The sequence below is a fragment of the Marmota flaviventris genome, chromosome 3, assembly GCF_047511675.1.
Source record: "Marmota flaviventris isolate mMarFla1 chromosome 3, mMarFla1.hap1, whole genome shotgun sequence".
NCBI classification, from domain to species: domain Eukaryota; kingdom Metazoa; phylum Chordata; class Mammalia; order Rodentia; family Sciuridae; genus Marmota; species Marmota flaviventris.
In genome coordinates this window covers 25,524,662-25,542,448 of record NC_092500.1, presented here as the reverse complement: position 1 = coordinate 25,542,448, position 17,787 = coordinate 25,524,662, and the positions used below count along the sequence as shown (strand labels likewise).

Here is a 17,787-nt window from a genome sequence, read left to right as displayed (position 1 = left end):
ACATCTTCCTGGCTTAACTAGGAAGGAAACAGTGTCATCTTTGGGCCAAGTGACAGTCTGCCATGGCAGCACCATCTCCAACCTACAGCTCAGGAAACTGGACTGCAGTGAGATGACATAACACACCAAAGCTGTGTTCCACCCAGAGGCCTCTCTGCCTGCCATAGCATCTCGCTGGGCTCAGTCACCCCTCTGCAGCACTACTCTCCCTTTTTCTTTTGTTATATATTCATTATTTTCTTAAGATAACTATATTAAATCTGAATTCAAATAAAAAAGTGTTCAAATGTCACTCAGGACTGTTCAGATCTGCCCCCCCAACCACTTCTAAGAACTAAGTGCAAATCAGTCAGGTCAAGAGCACCCCAAGGTGCGACAGAAACCTGCTGTGCAGGAACAGCCTGCCCCAGGGGCTGGAAAGCTCTCACAGGTCACCAGGGAGCAGCAATCATGTTAGCCGAGCCACAGGAACTTGCTGGCTACTGAGAGCAAGCAGAGCCTGACAAAAAATGCTGTCCTCAAAAATATGATGGGGTAGAAAGCCTTCCAGAAAATGCTGAAAACCTCAGCCTTTGCCTCTACCATGTCTGGGTTAGGCTGGACTCATCACTTAAGCATTCTACCTCCTGGAGGTGGTGGTGGAATGGGGAGGCCAGAAGCCCAAGGCAGATACTTTCTGCTGGATTTCTTAACTACCCAGAGCTTCATTGTCCTTAATGGTAAAATGGAGGTGACACTGGAATCTATCTCAGGGCATTTTTTTTTGAGACATAAAAGCCATAATATATATTATGGAATTAGAAAACGTTTGCTCCGTGAACACTGGTGGGTTGGTAAGAGTGGAGGCAGCATCACCAGGAGTAGAAATAACATCAGAAGGAAGGCCTGTAACAACTAGGATTATAAAGACTTAAAACTATTAACTTGCAAATCGTCTATCACCTCAAAGCTTAAACTGGCTACCTTCTCCCTCAACTCATTCAACAATGAACAATCACCTCAAAGAGCAAACAAGCGTAAAAGTATAAAATTTGACATAATGCAATATCATGTTTTATTTTTATTTTACTCTGTGTACATTATTTTATTTCTTCTGGTAAAACAGCACAATAAATCCAAAAGAATCCTAACATGTAGGCACATTTTAAATAAAAGAACAATAATGAAACATTCATATACCAATTTCACAGCTGAGAAATAGTATAAAATACATCTTTGAAGCCAGGCATCTTTCTATGACCTCCCCCACCCCCATGCAGATAACCACCAATCTGAATTTTGAATTAATCACCCCTTTGCTTTTCTTTATATTTTCATCAAATATCTATGTATCCTCAGGCAATAAATTATTTAACTTTGCTTAAATCATTTAACTTTTCATAAATGAAATTATACAGTAGGTACCCCTCTGCAATTTGCTTTCCCATTCAACATTTATTTGGAGCTTTATCCATATTTAACACAGATAATTATACTTCATTCATTTCACATTTCCGATATAATAGTATCTGGAATGTCCTGCTTATGGATCTTTTTGCCCTGTTTCTGGTCTGACTCCTCATCTCAGGGTGGTCCTATGCAGACCTGAAATGGGAGACCTTTGAGAGGCAAAGGGAATGCTATTAAAGGCTGACAGAAGGCAGCAGGCCTCAACCAGACTGGATGGTCACTCCACTGATAACAGTGAATACCATCTCAAGTTTTCCTTATCACCCCCTGAAGTGCAGACCAAGGCATTTAAACCCAACCCTGTTTAACCAATGGTGAGTTCACATTCAAATGTCATTAGCTTCCACATTTGCAGTACAACCCTGAAGGAAAGCCAATTACTCCTCCTATCCTGGGAAGTAAAGCAAATTCTTTTTAGGGGTAAGATGGAGAAAATGTACAGCTTCCCAGCTTCTTTTGTCTCATTCACAATTCTTCATCATCATGCTTGAAGACAATTCTAGTTACAATGGTAACAGTAGCCAAGATAAAATGTAAAAGGCCTTAAGGTCTGAAGTCTGCATCCTTTTTCTGAACCAAGACAGAACTAAGTACGTTGCATCCTTATTTAAGATTTACTACAACCCTATGTGGCAGGTATGGAACACAAAACTTGGAGAAGCAGAGTAACTTGTCTGAGGTCACAATGCACCTAAGTGGCAGAACCTCAATCACCATGTCTAAGTAGGGGACCTTATAACTCATCATAAAAGCCAGGACATTACTAGGACCCAAGGAGGTGCTATTAACAGTGGCACCAAAAGAACAGGTGTAAGTGGAACTGCCCTAGGCACAGCAGGATTGTGATACCCTCAGTCTGTCCAACTTCACAATATGCTCTTGAAATCTTCAAAATGTAGAGATAAATGATTTAGGGGACTGACCAAATTTGGGACCCGAATCTCTGTAGTTGACTCTGTGTGTGGAGATATGCTTCCGTCGCAGAGTGTAAAGATGTACACACTCCCTTGCCCCTTCCTCTACCTGGTAGACATCCAGTGGCATCCTGCCACTCAGCACAGCAGGTTGAAGAGGATCATGATATGCTTCCCTGAGATTCATAATTAAATTAGAGAAACATTCTTCCTCCTGAAGCTGCTCCTGTTGGTAGCTGCCAGCAGCAGAGTTAATGTCCCATTCACTGAAGCAAGCATCCCTCCAAGAGGGACTTCTTCTGATGTGGAGATCTTCAGCCCTTCCCTTGAGCAGAGATCCCAACTGTGTTCCTTTCTGGAAGCACACAGTACATGTGACACACACACACACACAAATAGTTTCAAATAAATATTTTAGACACAGAAAAACAGAGAATTACATAACCACATCCCAGGCCAAAAGCACATGTTATCTTTTGCTGTACAAAAGTGTTCCAAATTGCACCATTCATTGGAGTCACAAACCAGAAACAACATAAAAGTCCATCAACAACAGTAAAATGATGAATTGTGGTGTGGTCATACAAGATGAATGCTCTCCAGAAATAAAAGTGCACAAATCACTGCTACACAAAATAAATTACTCTCAGAATCAAATGTTGAGGGAAAGGAGAAAAAATTAATAAGGGATATGTCTACAAAAATTTCATTTACATAAGGTTCAAAAACAGGCAAACAGGATCTATAATGTTAGGAATGAGGATGGCTCATCTTGTGGAGGTGAATGTTGACAGGCAGGGACCTGGAGGATGCTTTACATGGATAATAGTCCATTCCTTGACTGGATGGTGCTACTAAGGTGGGAACTATGACAATTCATCAAATAATACCATTAAAGGTGTGTGCACTTTTCTGTATCTACATTACACATGAAGGAAAAGGATTACTAAAAAAAAACCTAGAATTAAAACCCACTTTAGTCAACTATTCTGTTACTGATGCCTAAATTATCTTTACACTGAAGCTATCTGTGGCCTTTGGCAGGCCACTTTGCTGAGTGTCTATTTCTTTATCTGTAGCAGCATACGATGTGTAGGGCTGGTATGAGAAGTACTTCATTTAAATATATGCAACAGGCTTAGCAAATGCTTGACACATGAGTCAGCACTCAAAAATGCAAGCTGCTTAAGCCAGGTCTCACCTACACCTGCCCTCCTCATACTTAGGGCCTGTCACCATTTGTCTTATCCTTCTGGAATGGGGCAAGGTATACTGAAATGGACAGGTTCACCTATCCTTGTTGGAGAGTGAAGAGAGAGATGAGTGAACCCCTCCTAGAGGACCAAGCACCCAGAAGACATCTGTACCCAGTAATTCCACCCGAGGCATCTACGCCGAGGAGATGAGACAAGAAAAAAGACGTGTGTGCTGAGGTGCTGTTGTGTACGTGCAAATGCATGTTATTTATAAAAGTGAAAAACTAGAAACAATTCATTACATCAGAAAGTGGTCAAACAAAATAATGGTGATTAGAACTTTTAAAAAAAATTTTTTACAGTTGTAGATGGACAGCATGCCTTTATTTTTATTTGTTTATTTTCATGTGGTGCTGACGATAGAACCCAGGACTTCATGGGCTAGGCAAGTGCTCTGCTACGGAGCCACAGCCTAATTAGTCCAATTAGAACTTTTACCAACATAAAAAAACAGTTGAACATAAAAGCAAAAGGTCCACCTGTATTGATTTTTAAGACAATAACAAATACATACATAGAAAAGACTATGGGAAACAAAACCAAAATTTAAGCTAATTATTTATGGGTAGTATTATTACAGGAATTTAAATTTTTCTTCCTTATGTTTTCTGTGTTTTTTCAACCTTGTTCTATGAGGATATACTAATGCAAACACAATGTTGAAGAAAGGATCGGTATCATTTTCTCCAAAGGCCTTCGTTTCTGTTGTCAAGGTGAGCGCCAGCAGCAATCTGTCACGTTTTAGGAAAGACACTGCACAATGGAATGTGTCTGAAGGAAGGTGACTGACGGCCTGGCAAAAGGCTTCAAACATAAAAGTCAGGAGGAATGGCTGAAGGAACAGGGATGTGAACTTGAGGAGGACCAGTGAACATGTCAGCTGCCTTAGAATATCTGTCATGTGAAGAGTGATCACGCTTGTTCTACGAGGCTCCAGAGGCTGGGAACAAGATCAATGAATCAGAGAAGAAAGGGGAGGAGGAGGAACAGAGCTCCAGGAGCAAGCAAGCTTTATGATCCCTACCCAGCCCCGCTTCCTTTCTTGTCCAACAGTAAGGCGCTCCTCTAGAGGGGCCCAACAAGTCGTCTTGTCAGCATTTGGGCACAGGCAGGAGCATTCCAAGGCTGTCCTTCTCTGTCTCCCAGACCAGCCTGTTCTGTGGACAGCCATGTGAGTCAGGACCCGATGACTGAAACCAAACACCAACCTGGAAATAAATACCTGCACTCCTTTTAATCCCTCTTCCTTGACCTCTAACAAGCTCTTCAAAATCACGTAAACTGATCTCCTTCTCTCCATGTTTCACCATTTTACTCTTAGTCCAAAAAGAGGTCTCTTTTAACGGCTCCCTGACTGGTTCCTCTTTTCGACTCTTGTCATCCCTGCTCCAAGTCCATTTGCTACAGAGAAGCTAAAGTTATGATTTTCTAGGATTAAAAAAAAAAAATCATTAACAGACTACAGGATTCAAAAGGGAGACTCGCCTCTAGTCTTCACTGCCCCCTTCTCCCTCACACAGTTATATTCCAATCAAACTAGCCTTTTAGGTTCCATGTTCATGCCCGAATCTTTCTACCTCAGGGCACTTGCACATGCTGAAACAGTCTCTATCACCCACTTTCCAAATCCTTCTGCAATTCAAATCTCAGGTGTCATTCCCCAAATTTAATCCAATGATAGAATCCCAGTCCCTGGGGCTGGGGATGTGGCTCAAGTGGTAGCGTGCTCACCTGGCATGCGTGCGGCCTGGGTTCGATCCTCATGCACCACATACAAACAAAGATGTTGTGTCCGCCGATACTTGAAAAATAAATATTAAAAAATTAAAAAAAAAAAGAATCCCAGTCCCTAAGGATCCTTTATGTGGTTTATATGGCTTTTCATGCCCTGGCCACAACTGGCCAGTCTTTGTCCATTGCCTGTAGTCTTTCACTAAGCAGAATGCCTCTGAGTTCCTCAAAATGTACCAGCATCTCTTAGGTCCCTCTGTCTTTATGTATGATGCTTCCTCTGCCTGGAAAAAATCTCCTTGTTCCTAATTCCTATCATTTTTAGGACATGGTTTGAAATTCCCCTTCTTGGAAAGCATTCCCTTGCCTCCAAATGCAGGGCTAGGTGCTTCTCCCCATTGTGTGTTTACAACACCTGGAATTATTTCATCACAGCATTTTTAATATTCAGTTGTAACCAAAATTTTCTACTAATTGGTAAACCATATTAAGACAGGAATCACAATTCTATTGCCCAAAACTGTTGAGTGAATGACTTCCTTTTTTTAAATAATACTTTCAGCAAAGATTTTTAAAAATAGAAAAATAATACATCTCCATGGGAAGCATTCTAATAAGTGGTATTTTCTTCCTGGAATAATGAAGCAAATCCAGACTTCACTCAATTCCCCTGTTCAAGGCAAAGTTTCATGTGTTGTCACTTTTACTAACCAGCACAGTAATTATTCTTTACCAGCATTTGAATGCCCAGGGGCAATCCTCAGTACATACACAAAAGGATCAATAGGTACTAAATAGACTAAAAACACGTATAATATTGAATTCATAAAATGGCAGGATATAAAGAAAAAATAAACTGGGAACACACTGGAGGACATAAAACTAATAATCAAAAAATAAATCTTCCACAGTCTGCTTCCCCAAAGGCATAAATAGTTCCTGCTAATTTGTTAAAATTGCTTCATGAGAAAGACCTTTAGAATCCTAAGCCCAAAGCCCTGGCCTTGGTATAAATTCAGGGCAGAAGTACAACTAAGAAATGTGTCAGGGACAGCACCTTGTGTCTCCATTATGCCTCCGTAATCTGGAAGACTGGGCAAGTCACAAGTCTTTCCTGAATTTCAGTTTCTTTACCTAAAAGAGACCAGATATACTTGAGAGGGTAGAAAATTGAAATTTTTCCACTCATCCTCATCCTCTCCTTTCTTGGTAATAGAATCTGATTTTTAGCTGGGCACATTAATGTCCCACCAAAACATCACATTTCTCAGCCAACCTCTCCAATCAGGTAGCCAGACCTGCCGGGCAGGTCTTCCAGAAAGTCCTGGAAGAAGAAGTCACACTGTTTTCCTTCCCACTGCCTGGCACAAAGATGAGATGGCAGAAGTCTTTTTTGTACTATAAAGACAAAGGTGACATCTGAGGGTCCATGGAGAGAACAGCCTGCAGGAACCAGAGCCCTGACGGCCCCCTGGGACCTCCATAATTAACTCTGGACCATAAACCTCCAGCCTCCTCTATCCTAGCAGGAAACACTTTGCCATCCCATTCTGTATTGCACAGCCTCATGACAAAGATTGCCTCATGAAAATCTTTAGCCCAAGCTGACCTACTTCAGGACACTGGTCCTGGCTTGCTGCTCGAGCAAGATATTCCACCTATCGCCTTCTACACGTCAACCCTTCAAATGTCCACAAACACTGGGATTTGCTCTATGGAAATCTGGGTCTCCATGTAATCTTTGGCAAGTAGCTTAAGTGCTCTGATCCTCACTCACTGTCCAAAAAACAAAGATTCCTTCCTTCCCTCTATATTTGCCTAAAAATGTCAGAAGGAGGAGCATGGGTTTGTGAATCAGATACAGATTCAAACTGCTTCATGGCAAGCTGCATCCATTATCATATCTTTAAAGTATCTTACTTCACAGTCATGTATTTCTAGGACTTTCTAAGGACTAGATAAGATGGCACTTAATGGAGGCTTGCACTTGTCAGCCCCATACCCTAATATGAAATCGTTGTCCCGTCCTTCTTCATTCTGTAGGGCTATACCATAGGCCAACAGCAGCCAACCATTACAAGGTGCTCATTATACCAGGAGCTGTTCAAGCACCTTTCATGTATTAAGTCACGTACTTCACATGACAATGCGGTAAATACTGTTATTTCCCCATTCCACAGATGAGGGAACTAATCCACAAAACGTCAGTTACCTTGCCAAGATCATAGCCAGAAAGGGAAACCATGCAGTCTGAGTCCTGCTCTTTACTGCCAGAATACACCATAGTGCTTACTCGTGGGAGGTGGGACCATGTCTCCCCAAGCAACTTGTGAGCTTCCTCAGGCCACAACCTGCATCATGTCCTTGGAGAACCTTGCCTACCACAAAAGCTCCCGGACGCTGTGATAACTGATTGGCAAACAAGTAAAAATTGAGCCATCTTCCAAAATGCCTATATTGTCTGATGACCTTGAGGAAGACATTTGTTGACTGAACCCAGGTGTCTGAAATGAAACACAGAGAGTCCCTGCCACAGGAAGCGGAAGACCCCTTCACTCAAAGTGCATCTCTTGAGTCTTCAGAGTCATAGTCCTAAAGACTTGAAGACTTCTGAGAACAATTCTGACTAATGTTTCCATGTTTCCAGAGTCTGAACTAAGTTTAAGGCCTCCACCATTCATTCAAATTAAAATATCTGCCACACAGTATGAAATGTGCTAGCATACTGGTCTAAAGAGGGCTACCATTTTCCTCTTGGTGCTGGTGGGCAACAACAGCCTTCTAAAACACAACAATTTATGTTGTCCTCACTAGGGATACTATTTGAGTATACAATGGCATAAATTAGGTGCTGGGGATGCATGAGATATGGCACAAACCTCACTAACACAGACTATGTTGATCTAGAATATGTGATAATTCTTAGTGCTGAATTTTATTTTTCCATGATCAATAAAGAAAAATAATATGTAAAATAACCAATATGTAATATAGAAAGAACCAATTCATCCATTCTGCTAATATCTATTGTAAGTCTACTATGTGCCTATATTAGGTTAGTAGTAATAAACCATTCCACGCATTCTCATTAAGGAAAAAACTCTGTAGTGTAAAAAGTAATATCTCCATGTCAAAATAAGTTAGAAGTCTGGAAAATTAGATTATGGTACATCAATACAATGGAATGCTATGAAATTATAATAAAACTAGTGGGGTAGATCAGTTGGTGCTAATATGTTAACAAGAATGACTGCTGAATTAAAAAGCAAGAGATGGAACCTTCTATAAAGCACCCCATTTGTATGGAAAGGCAAAAGAAGATAATAATGATATATACATACATCAGTGGATTTGCAGGAAAATTCTCAGAAGGAAGGTCAAAACCTGATGGTATGGGATAGGAAGGAAACTCATTTTTCTGATAATTTACATAATACTAAGGCTAACTAGAAGAGGTCAGCATGAATTAAGATGAATTGGTCCATGCCTACCAGTGTCAGGCACATAATGGCATTCCAGTATTTATTGAATGAATATAAATAAAAGATACTATTAATTATCAGTTAAACATACTTATCTTTTTTATTCAGGAAAACAGTTCACTGACTCCCACGTGCCCCCAAAAGGGGACTGGAATTAAGAAATGCTTTGCTGACATTAATAAAAGTTCAGGTTGGTCAAAAAGTTTCTAAACACATGCTGATTTGAGGACAGCCGGTCCATACCACACATTACCACTTAATGAGCACTACCAATTACTTTTCCAAGTATATTTTGAAAGGAGTTGATGTGGATTTATTTGAAGAAAAAAAATCTGCTTTATTCCTAGCTGCAACCATAAAAATGTCCTAGAGAGCCAGAGTAACCTCTAAGCACCCTGAAGGTCTCTCAACAGTGAACGTGCTGATAAGAAGTTCTTAGGTATACCTGACACACCAGGCTGCCTCCTCCACTGTCTCGAGCCACATGAGTGATGGCAAACTGGGGAATGGGAAACTGACAGTTTTGTTTTCTCGGTGCTGATAAAGGGGAACAAATTATGTATTTGCCCTGAGTGTGCAGTCTGCCGTTTTAGGTTGTTTTGTTGGCATTTTTCCCCTAGTAGCAGCAACTAGAAGTGGGGGGGAGGACATCTGGTAACTTCTTCAGGGAAAATCTTAACAGATTTGTGGGTGTAATTCTAGTCTATCTGTTGTGTAAATAAACCCCAGGCAATGGCATCAATTAAAACTCTTTTTTTTTTAAATGGTTCTAACAAAAGCAATACCCTGAAAACTATGGTCCCAATATAATAATCATAAGAGCCCCCATGTATGGAACTCTCATTATGTACTGTCCTGTGCAAAGTACTGAAGAGGCAAGGGGCAGTTCAACTGTCACAGCTTTATGGGGTCCCCATTTGGCAGCTGAAGAGACTGAGGTTCACTGAGATGAATTAGCTTGCCTGAAGTCATATAGCTAGTGAGTGGCAGAACTGAAATCCAAACCTAGTTCTGAAGAACTCCTAAGCATTCTGTAGGGTGGTTTTCCATCTATGCTCAACAGGCTCATCAGGGAGAAAACAGTATTGGAGAGATGAGGAAGAAGCCCGTCTCTGCCCAGAACTGATCTCCTATGTGCCAGACAAAACAACAGACCTGGCATTAGGAATCCTGGAATTGCTTTCTACCATGGGGAAAAAAACTGCCTGTGTCACTCAGACGGTCCAAGACTGGTTCTGCACATTCCCCAGCTCTAAAACCACACCTCTGCAAAAACAAGTATGTGGAGATGATGTTGCTGGAATGGTAAAGTAGGAGAAAGTCAATTCTAAGCCACAGGGTATACAGCTGGGTAAATGATGTTCACCTTGCCAAGAAAAACCGTGACAGATGGTATTAATCAATAGCCAGCTTCTAATGTAACAGCTCCAATGACCTCTAGTGGCCATTGCTAAATCCAGTGGTCAGTTTTTGGTCATATGACTGGACAGATCAGCAGCCTTGGACAGAGTTGAAAGTTTCTCTTCATGTGACTTCTGAGACTTCACCCTCTACTAGACTGTCCTCTACCTCACAGACTACTTCTTCCACATCACCTTTGCTACTTCATCCTCATCCCCCAACTCCTGGAGTGCCCGGGATTTAGTCTGGAACCTCATCTACACTGTCTTTGTGCTTTCATTCAATTTCATGGATTTAAATGCAATCCACACATTAATCACTCACAAATGTGTATCTCCATCCCAGAACCATTAACATTCAGCTACTTAACATTGCTGCTGCGATGACTAATGGGTATCTTGTGTCCTAAAATGAGCTCCTAAATCCACCCGACTCTGTCCTCCTCCATCCTTCTAGGTGCTCAAGGCATGTAGGGTAGTTAAAGCAAAGTCCTTCCAAGATTTTATCCTTCCTCACCCCAGTTACCTCTCTGAACACATCTCCAATTACTCTTCCCCAGCCACCCCCCTCCAGTCAGCTGTACTTACGCACATACTATTGGCTCTTCTTAAAACACTTTACTCAGATGCCCACAAGGTTCCCTCCTTCACTTATCCCAATATTTTCCAAATATGACCTATTCAGTGAGGCCTTTCCTGACCCTTATATCTTAAAGTGCAGCCTGCCCTTCAAAGCACTTTCTTTCTTCCCTCGTGAGGTTTTAATATCTTATTTTATATTTGACTCATATAGTTCTTTATCACCTATATTCTACAACTAGAATTAAGCTACAGTACAGTTTAGAAAGGGCCTGTCAGTCTTATTCACTATATTTCCAACATTGAGCACAGTGCCTGGAACACAGTAGACATTCTTTGGAGAAAAGAGAACCTACAAGCATCCATGCATAGCTTGGGCATACCAGGGTAGCTGTTTTCTATAAGAGATAGGAAATGATGAAATTTCCATCTCGGACACTGGTTTCTTTTCCTCTTTTCTAAAAACAGTGGTCATTTGTGGATTCAAAGAGAAGTATGACACTATATTGTAACTAGACTTCATACACCCAAATAACAAAAAGAAAATATATTTAAAAATAATTGTTTTTAAGTATCTAAATTAGAATCAGTGTGTTTTTTTTCATATGTAGGATTATTTTTAACATATAGCTGATACATAATGTATATGTATTTTTCATTCTTTTTAGTTGGGGAACTAATATCAGGATTCTTGTGATAATAAGAAAACTTTTTATTTATCAACATCCACTGATATTTGTTTATTCATGGCAGGTTTACTGTCTTTACTTTTATTATGTCTCTTTTTTATTGGTTTTTCAAGTCTGAAATCTGTCTATCACCCATCATCATCTTGTAATGGCAAATGTGGGCACTACATATGTTAGTCAGTTTTTCATTACTATAACAAAATACCAGAGACTACAAATTTGTAAAGAGAGGAGGTTTATTTTGATTCACAATTTCAGAGTTTTCAGTCCATGATTAGTTGCATTTAGGCCTGTGGCAGCAGAGTACATCATGGCAGCCAGGAAGCAAAAGAAGAATAGAAAGAAGTGGAGTCCGACTATTCTCTTGAATGGCATACCCCCAATGAACAGAAGACCTCCCACTAGTCCACACCTCTTATTAAATTTCCAACCATCTTCCAATAGCACCCAGCCTTTAAACATGGCCTTTGGGAGACATTCCAGATCTGAATGATGGCATCAATTAAGTGGTCAAAGCTCAGGCCTCAGTCCAAGTCACAGGTCTACTATACACTATCTCCAAGAACTCTGCCAGCTTACCTAACCTCCTTGATCACTTACTTGCTCTTCTGTAAACTGGATAAGATAGCCATCTAGTAAGATTTCTTTGAGGATCAATGAAAAACTACACATAAAACAATTGGCATGGCATAACAAATGGAAATATTCAATTTACAGCAACTATCACAACTAATCTTCAGACCTCATCTGAAGGCTTTGGCTGTCCAATTTTGAAGGTCTTGTAGTTCTAAGCTCAAGTCCCGTCAGCTACAAGTACATAGTCTCCTTTCAGTTTATGCCTAATGAAAACACATCCATTTCTAGCAAGAATAAACAAATAAAACTACCTCAAATGTCCTACAGAGATATGTGAATGTGGATTTTAAAAGATAAAATTCTCAAGGGGTTAAGAACTGGCTGATGATAAATAAACTAGGTTCTCACATCTGAAATAACATGGAAGGAGGCAAAGAAAAGAAAAAGAATTACCCAAACAAAGGGTGAATCTGAAATGTTTATTGCTTCAATACTTAGAGCAATGTCAACCTTTTAAAATATGAGTCACAGGACAGGTAAACCAGGAGAGAGCTACAAATTCCATGCTTACCAATGCATTCTTCTCTGATATTAACAATAATAATAAATAACACACCTACAGATAGCACCATGTGCCAGGCTTTATGTATCTTGGCCTATTTCATGCTCACAGCAGAGGGTACCATTAACAGTTCCTGTTACAGCTGAGGAAACCCAGGCACAGAAGGTAACGTGTTTAAGGTCCAACAAGCTGGCAAGTGGCAGAGTCAGGATCAAGCCCAGGCAGTGCAGCTCCAGAGCCCAGGCTCAGTCCCCAGTGCATGCTCCCTCATGTGTGTTCTGATTTTAGAGAGGTAAGCGTATGTTCCCATTCTCTGGAGAATTGTTCCTTTACCCTGACCCTCTGTGATTCTGGAAGAGTTGAATCTACCCCCTACCATACTTAGCCACAAGGGTGGCATGTGTGACCAAAAATGATCAGGCAGATGAATGGATAAAGAAAATGTGATATACAGACACAATTAAATATAACCCAATCTTTAAAAGGAAGGAAATCCTGTCGTGTGACAACATGGACGAACCCAGAAGACATTTACCTTAAGTGAAATAAGGCCAGCACAGAAAGACAAACACAGCAAGGTCTCACTTATATGTGGAACCTAAGAAAATTAAACTCACAGAAACTGAAAATAGAATTGGTTGCCAGGGGTTGTGTATGAGAAAACAGAGAGGTATTGGCCAAAGGATATAAATCTTCAGTTATAAGATGAATAAGCTCTGGTGGCCTGGTGTATGGCATGGTGATTATAGTTTATAACAATGTCTTATGTACTTGAAATCTGCTAAAAGAGTGGGGAGATCCTAGGCATCCTCATCACACACACCCTCCCCACACACACACAAAAGGAACTATGAGAGGTGACTGATAGGCTAGTTTTATTGTGGTAATAACTTTATACTGTAAACCAAAACACCATGCTATATAACTTAAATAACTTTAATAAATATTATTTTTCAGTTATATCTCAAAAAAACCTGGGGAAAATAAATAAATAAAAACCAGGCTCTCAGGAGCCATGTCATACAAAATGGCACACAGCAGGGACACTCCAGGAGTCAGTCCTCCACTAAAGCAACCACTGGACTGTCAGGAGCATTTGGAACGAGCCACTTAGAAACTCTGGAACCTAACCAGACACTCAGAACCAGGGGTGTGCCCGTGAAGGCGGAGGCTGTTGATCCTAAGTGAGCCTCGTACTGAACCAGCCTCTAGACTCATTCCTCAGCCGCACCTCAGCTCTGGGGCAGCAGCCATGTTCCTGAAGTGGCTGGCTGGTACCAGAGTGGGCAGTAGGACTTTGTCCTCCAAAACTTTGGTGATGTGCGTTTTGGTTGGGTGGCAATACCTGAGGGACTGACACTGATGCCTGCCTTGGCGCTGGCCCTCACGGGGAGCAGCAGCTTCCCCTAAGAGCATCGACTGGGAAGTCTTAAGAAATGACCCCCACCCCCACCCCCCAGTCCCCCTGAGAGCATGTTTTCCCCTTTTTGGAGCCAGACATCAAGAAAGTCTTTTCAGGTCACTGGCCGACACAAGAGGAACTTCACTGATCACACAAAATAAGAAACATATCCCTTAAAAACAGCTTAGAAAAGTCACAAATGGACAACACCCCCACCAACAAAACAGCCTAAACTCTGAAGAGTGGGAAAATGAGCTTTCCAGAGTTAACCTGTTATAACACTCAGAATGTCTAAATTTCAGTGAAAAATCATGAAGCACATAACAGGTAAATGTGTCACTCACAGGAAAAAAAGGAATCTGTCAGAAACCACTGATGAGGAAACCCAGACTAGAATCACTAATCAAGATGTTAAATCAACTGTATCAATACAGTAGCCCTGTTGTCTGCAGCTTCACTGTCTGTGGTCACAGCTACCTGTGTCAACTTCATTCTCAAATATTAAATGGAAAATGCCAAAAATAAACAATTCATCAGTCTTTAAAATATTGTGACTTTCTTGTTAGAGTGATTAAGTCTTTTACCTTCTGCTCCGTCCTGACTGTGACGTGAACCATCCCTTTGTTCAGTGTATCCTTGATGTGTATACTTAGTCACCAGATCAATCAACTCACACCATCACAGCATTCAAACAACCCTGATTTTACTGAATATTGGCTCCAAAGTGCGAGAGTAGTTTTGCTGGCAATTCAGATGTGCTGAAGAGAAGTCAAAAAGTGCCTCCTGTAAGTGAAAAGGCAAAAGTCCTCAATAAAAACAGGGCGAAAAAAAATGTGCACTAAAATTACAAAGCTCTTACCTAAGAGCAAATCTTCTATCCATGAAATCGTGAAGGAAAAATTAATTTTTATTAGTTCTGATTCCTCACCTTCAAACCGCAAAAGTTACAGCTATAATATATGATAAATGCTTAGTTAAAAAGGATAAAACATTAAATTATAGAGTTTGGTACTATCTACAGTTTCAAAACCCCAATGAGGGTTTTGAAACCTGTTCACAAATAAAGGGGGACCGCTGTATTCTCAACGAGCTAAAGGAAACCACAGACAAAGAACTAAAGGAAGTCAGGAAAGCAATCTATGAATAAAATGAGAATATTAATAGATAGATATTATAAAAGGAGCCAAACAGAAATTCTGGAGCTGAAAAGTACAATGACTACAATGAAAAATTTCCTAGAGGGGTTCAACAGCAGATCTGAACAGGCAGAAAAGAGAATCAATAAACTCAGAGAGAAGACAACTGAAGTGAACCAATTTAAGGAGCAGAAAGAAAAGCGAATGAAGAGAAGTCAACAAAGCCTAAGGGACGTGTGGGGCACTATCAAGCAAATCAGTGTGTGCACTGTGGGCACCCAGAGGAGAAAAGGGAGAGGAGGAGGCATACCAAGTAGCAAGATGGATCTTCGGGAGCAGTGGGGAGCACTGCCAGGTTACAGTTAGGGCTCAGAAGCCCTGCTAGAGCCAGAAGCCCTGCCCACCAACTTAAAATGGGCCTTTATACAGAATTCCCCAGGAAGACACTGGCTCCTGGCCCCTCTCTCCCTGTTTTTCTTTAAAGTTGATTCAATCAACAAAGGCACTGGCTTTATGGCTAGGGCCTACCATGAAGTCATCTGTGTCTTCTTAAACTGTGACCATTCTCACTGCAGCCTGTAGAATTTTCTCTTTAATTTTTAAAAGCAAGATGCAGGGGGCTGGGGTTGTGGCTCAGTGGTGGAGTGCTTGCCTAGCATATGTGAGGCACTGGGTTCAATTCTCAGCACCATTTATAAACAAACAAAATAGGGCTGGGGATATAGGGCTGGTAGAATGCTTGCTTTACATGCACAAGGCCCTGGGGTCTAATCCCTGGCACCATAAATAAATAAATAAATAAATAAATAAATAAATAAATAAAGGTTCATTGACAACTTAAACATATTTACAAAAAACAAGAAGCAAGAAACCACTTTTCCTGTCATAGCTTAAGAAATGATCACTGGAAGCTCTTATCACCTCCCTACTTGATGACATCTTGATGAGGACAGGGAATCAGAGCTCCATCATCTTTGCATCCTTAGCATCAAACACAGATCAAAGAAAATTTCATTTTTATAGTATTTACTAATGTCTAAAAATTCCAAATTAGAAGTTTAAAAAAACTCTGATATCTAAAGGAGAATTAATTACAAAATCAATTATATAATACATCCTACCTAGGATTTTATGAACATCAGTTTTATGTCAAAATTAAAGAAACTATAAAACCTGTTTTGCTATTCACTGTTTTATGAACATCAACCCAATAATGAATTCTAGCCCTCATTATTAGAAAATGTCTACTATAATCTTATTTGTAAAATAGTAGTAAAAATAACAGCTACCTTCTCGCATTCTTTTAAGAATTAAATGACTAACATATGTTTGATACTTAGAATAGGCATGGGGCTGGGGCTCAGTGGTAGAGCACTTGCCTAGCAAGTGTGAGGCACTGGATCCAATTCTCAACACCACATATAAATAAATGAATAAAATCAAGGTCCATCAACATCTGTTTAAAAAAAAAAAAAAGAATAGTGCCAGGCACATAGTGACCACTTAAGAAATGTTAGCTAGTATTATTATAACTATCAGGCACTGCCCTAACACTTTAACAGACATAGTTGTTTTTTTTTAAAAAAAAAAAGTTCATTTAATTAATCTGCCCAGAAAAATATTAATAGAAGCAAAATGCACAAATAACCTGTCCTCTCAACAAAATTTGCCCTTATAGTTTTAGATGCCTTCTAAAAGTCATTAGTGAATTCTCAACATAAGAATTACCTCTTATTGTTTATTTTCTAGAATCCAATTTCCCCTTGAAGCAGAAAAACATATTTAGCAGACCCTAAATGTATGCCAGAAAGAACTGAATCAATAGCTTCATTAATAGTTTCCTTATTTTAAAAAAAATCAAACGCAAGGATTACCTTCTCTTCAAACCAGATGATGCTGCTAATCCGGCAAGATTTGGGGCACTTCTATCTAATATGAGCCCATGAATCTATAAGAATTTCAAATGACTACTGCTTGGGTTAAAAATAATCACCGAGAAACAAAAAGCAGAAGTATTTACAAAATTGCTCCATTTGCGCTCTCCCACTGTGGGTGTTTTCCTGTTTCTCAAACCACTGACCTTTAGCCCAAGCAAGTACCAAATGGTCCAACACAGGGTACTGTGGTAAGTAAGTTTGGGAAACATACTTCTCACTAGAATAGATACAACATTCCACTAACATATTAAAGGCCCTAAGCCTCTTTGAGGGGGGGGGAGACACCTGTTTAGTTGTGCTCAACCCACTGTTCGAAAATTTACTTAATCACACAAACTCCCTTTTCCAAAGAACAATTGCTAGAATCTAGGTTTTGGAAAGGCTGAAAGTAAAGTTAATTGCTTCTGCACACCTCGGGAACGACTATGGGCTTATTCACTTGGCCTCGCCTGGACAAGTCAACACTATTTAACAGCAGATGGGAAAGAATGTTTGACCCTACACATACTCATGGCCCCTGATTCTATGTACTTTTTTCATGAAGAGGCCTATCATGGGTCAAGTAAAAAGGAAACTATCCTTGGGATCTATCTATCCAAGGTGATTCCCACACCCAGGGAACTCATCAGTAAATCCATGGGAATAGCTCAAGGAATCATGAATTCAGAAAATCA

General features: G+C 40.3%; 1 protein-coding gene across 2 annotated transcripts in view; it reads right to left on the bottom strand.

The window, feature by feature from the left end:
• Positions 1-17,138, bottom strand: part of Tmcc3 (transmembrane and coiled-coil domain family 3) — a 230,390-nt gene extending 213,252 nt beyond the window's left edge. The window contains exons 1-5 of one of the 2 annotated variants that reach the window (XR_011707049.1): positions 17,051-17,138; positions 14,625-14,823; positions 6,408-6,484; positions 5,351-5,420; positions 1,078-5,047 (exon numbers count right to left, since the gene is read on the bottom strand). Coding sequence is in view for 1 of the 2 variants with exons in the window: in XM_027953201.2 (XP_027809002.1) it covers positions 14,625-14,657 (33 nt within the window). In the remaining variant the exon portion in view is untranslated. Of the gene's footprint in view, positions 1-1,077; positions 5,048-5,350; positions 5,421-6,407; positions 6,485-14,624; positions 14,824-17,050 lie in introns of those variants that run through there. The other variant, XM_027953201.2, reaches the window with a different exon arrangement.
• Positions 17,139-17,787: the final 649 nt, after the last annotated feature.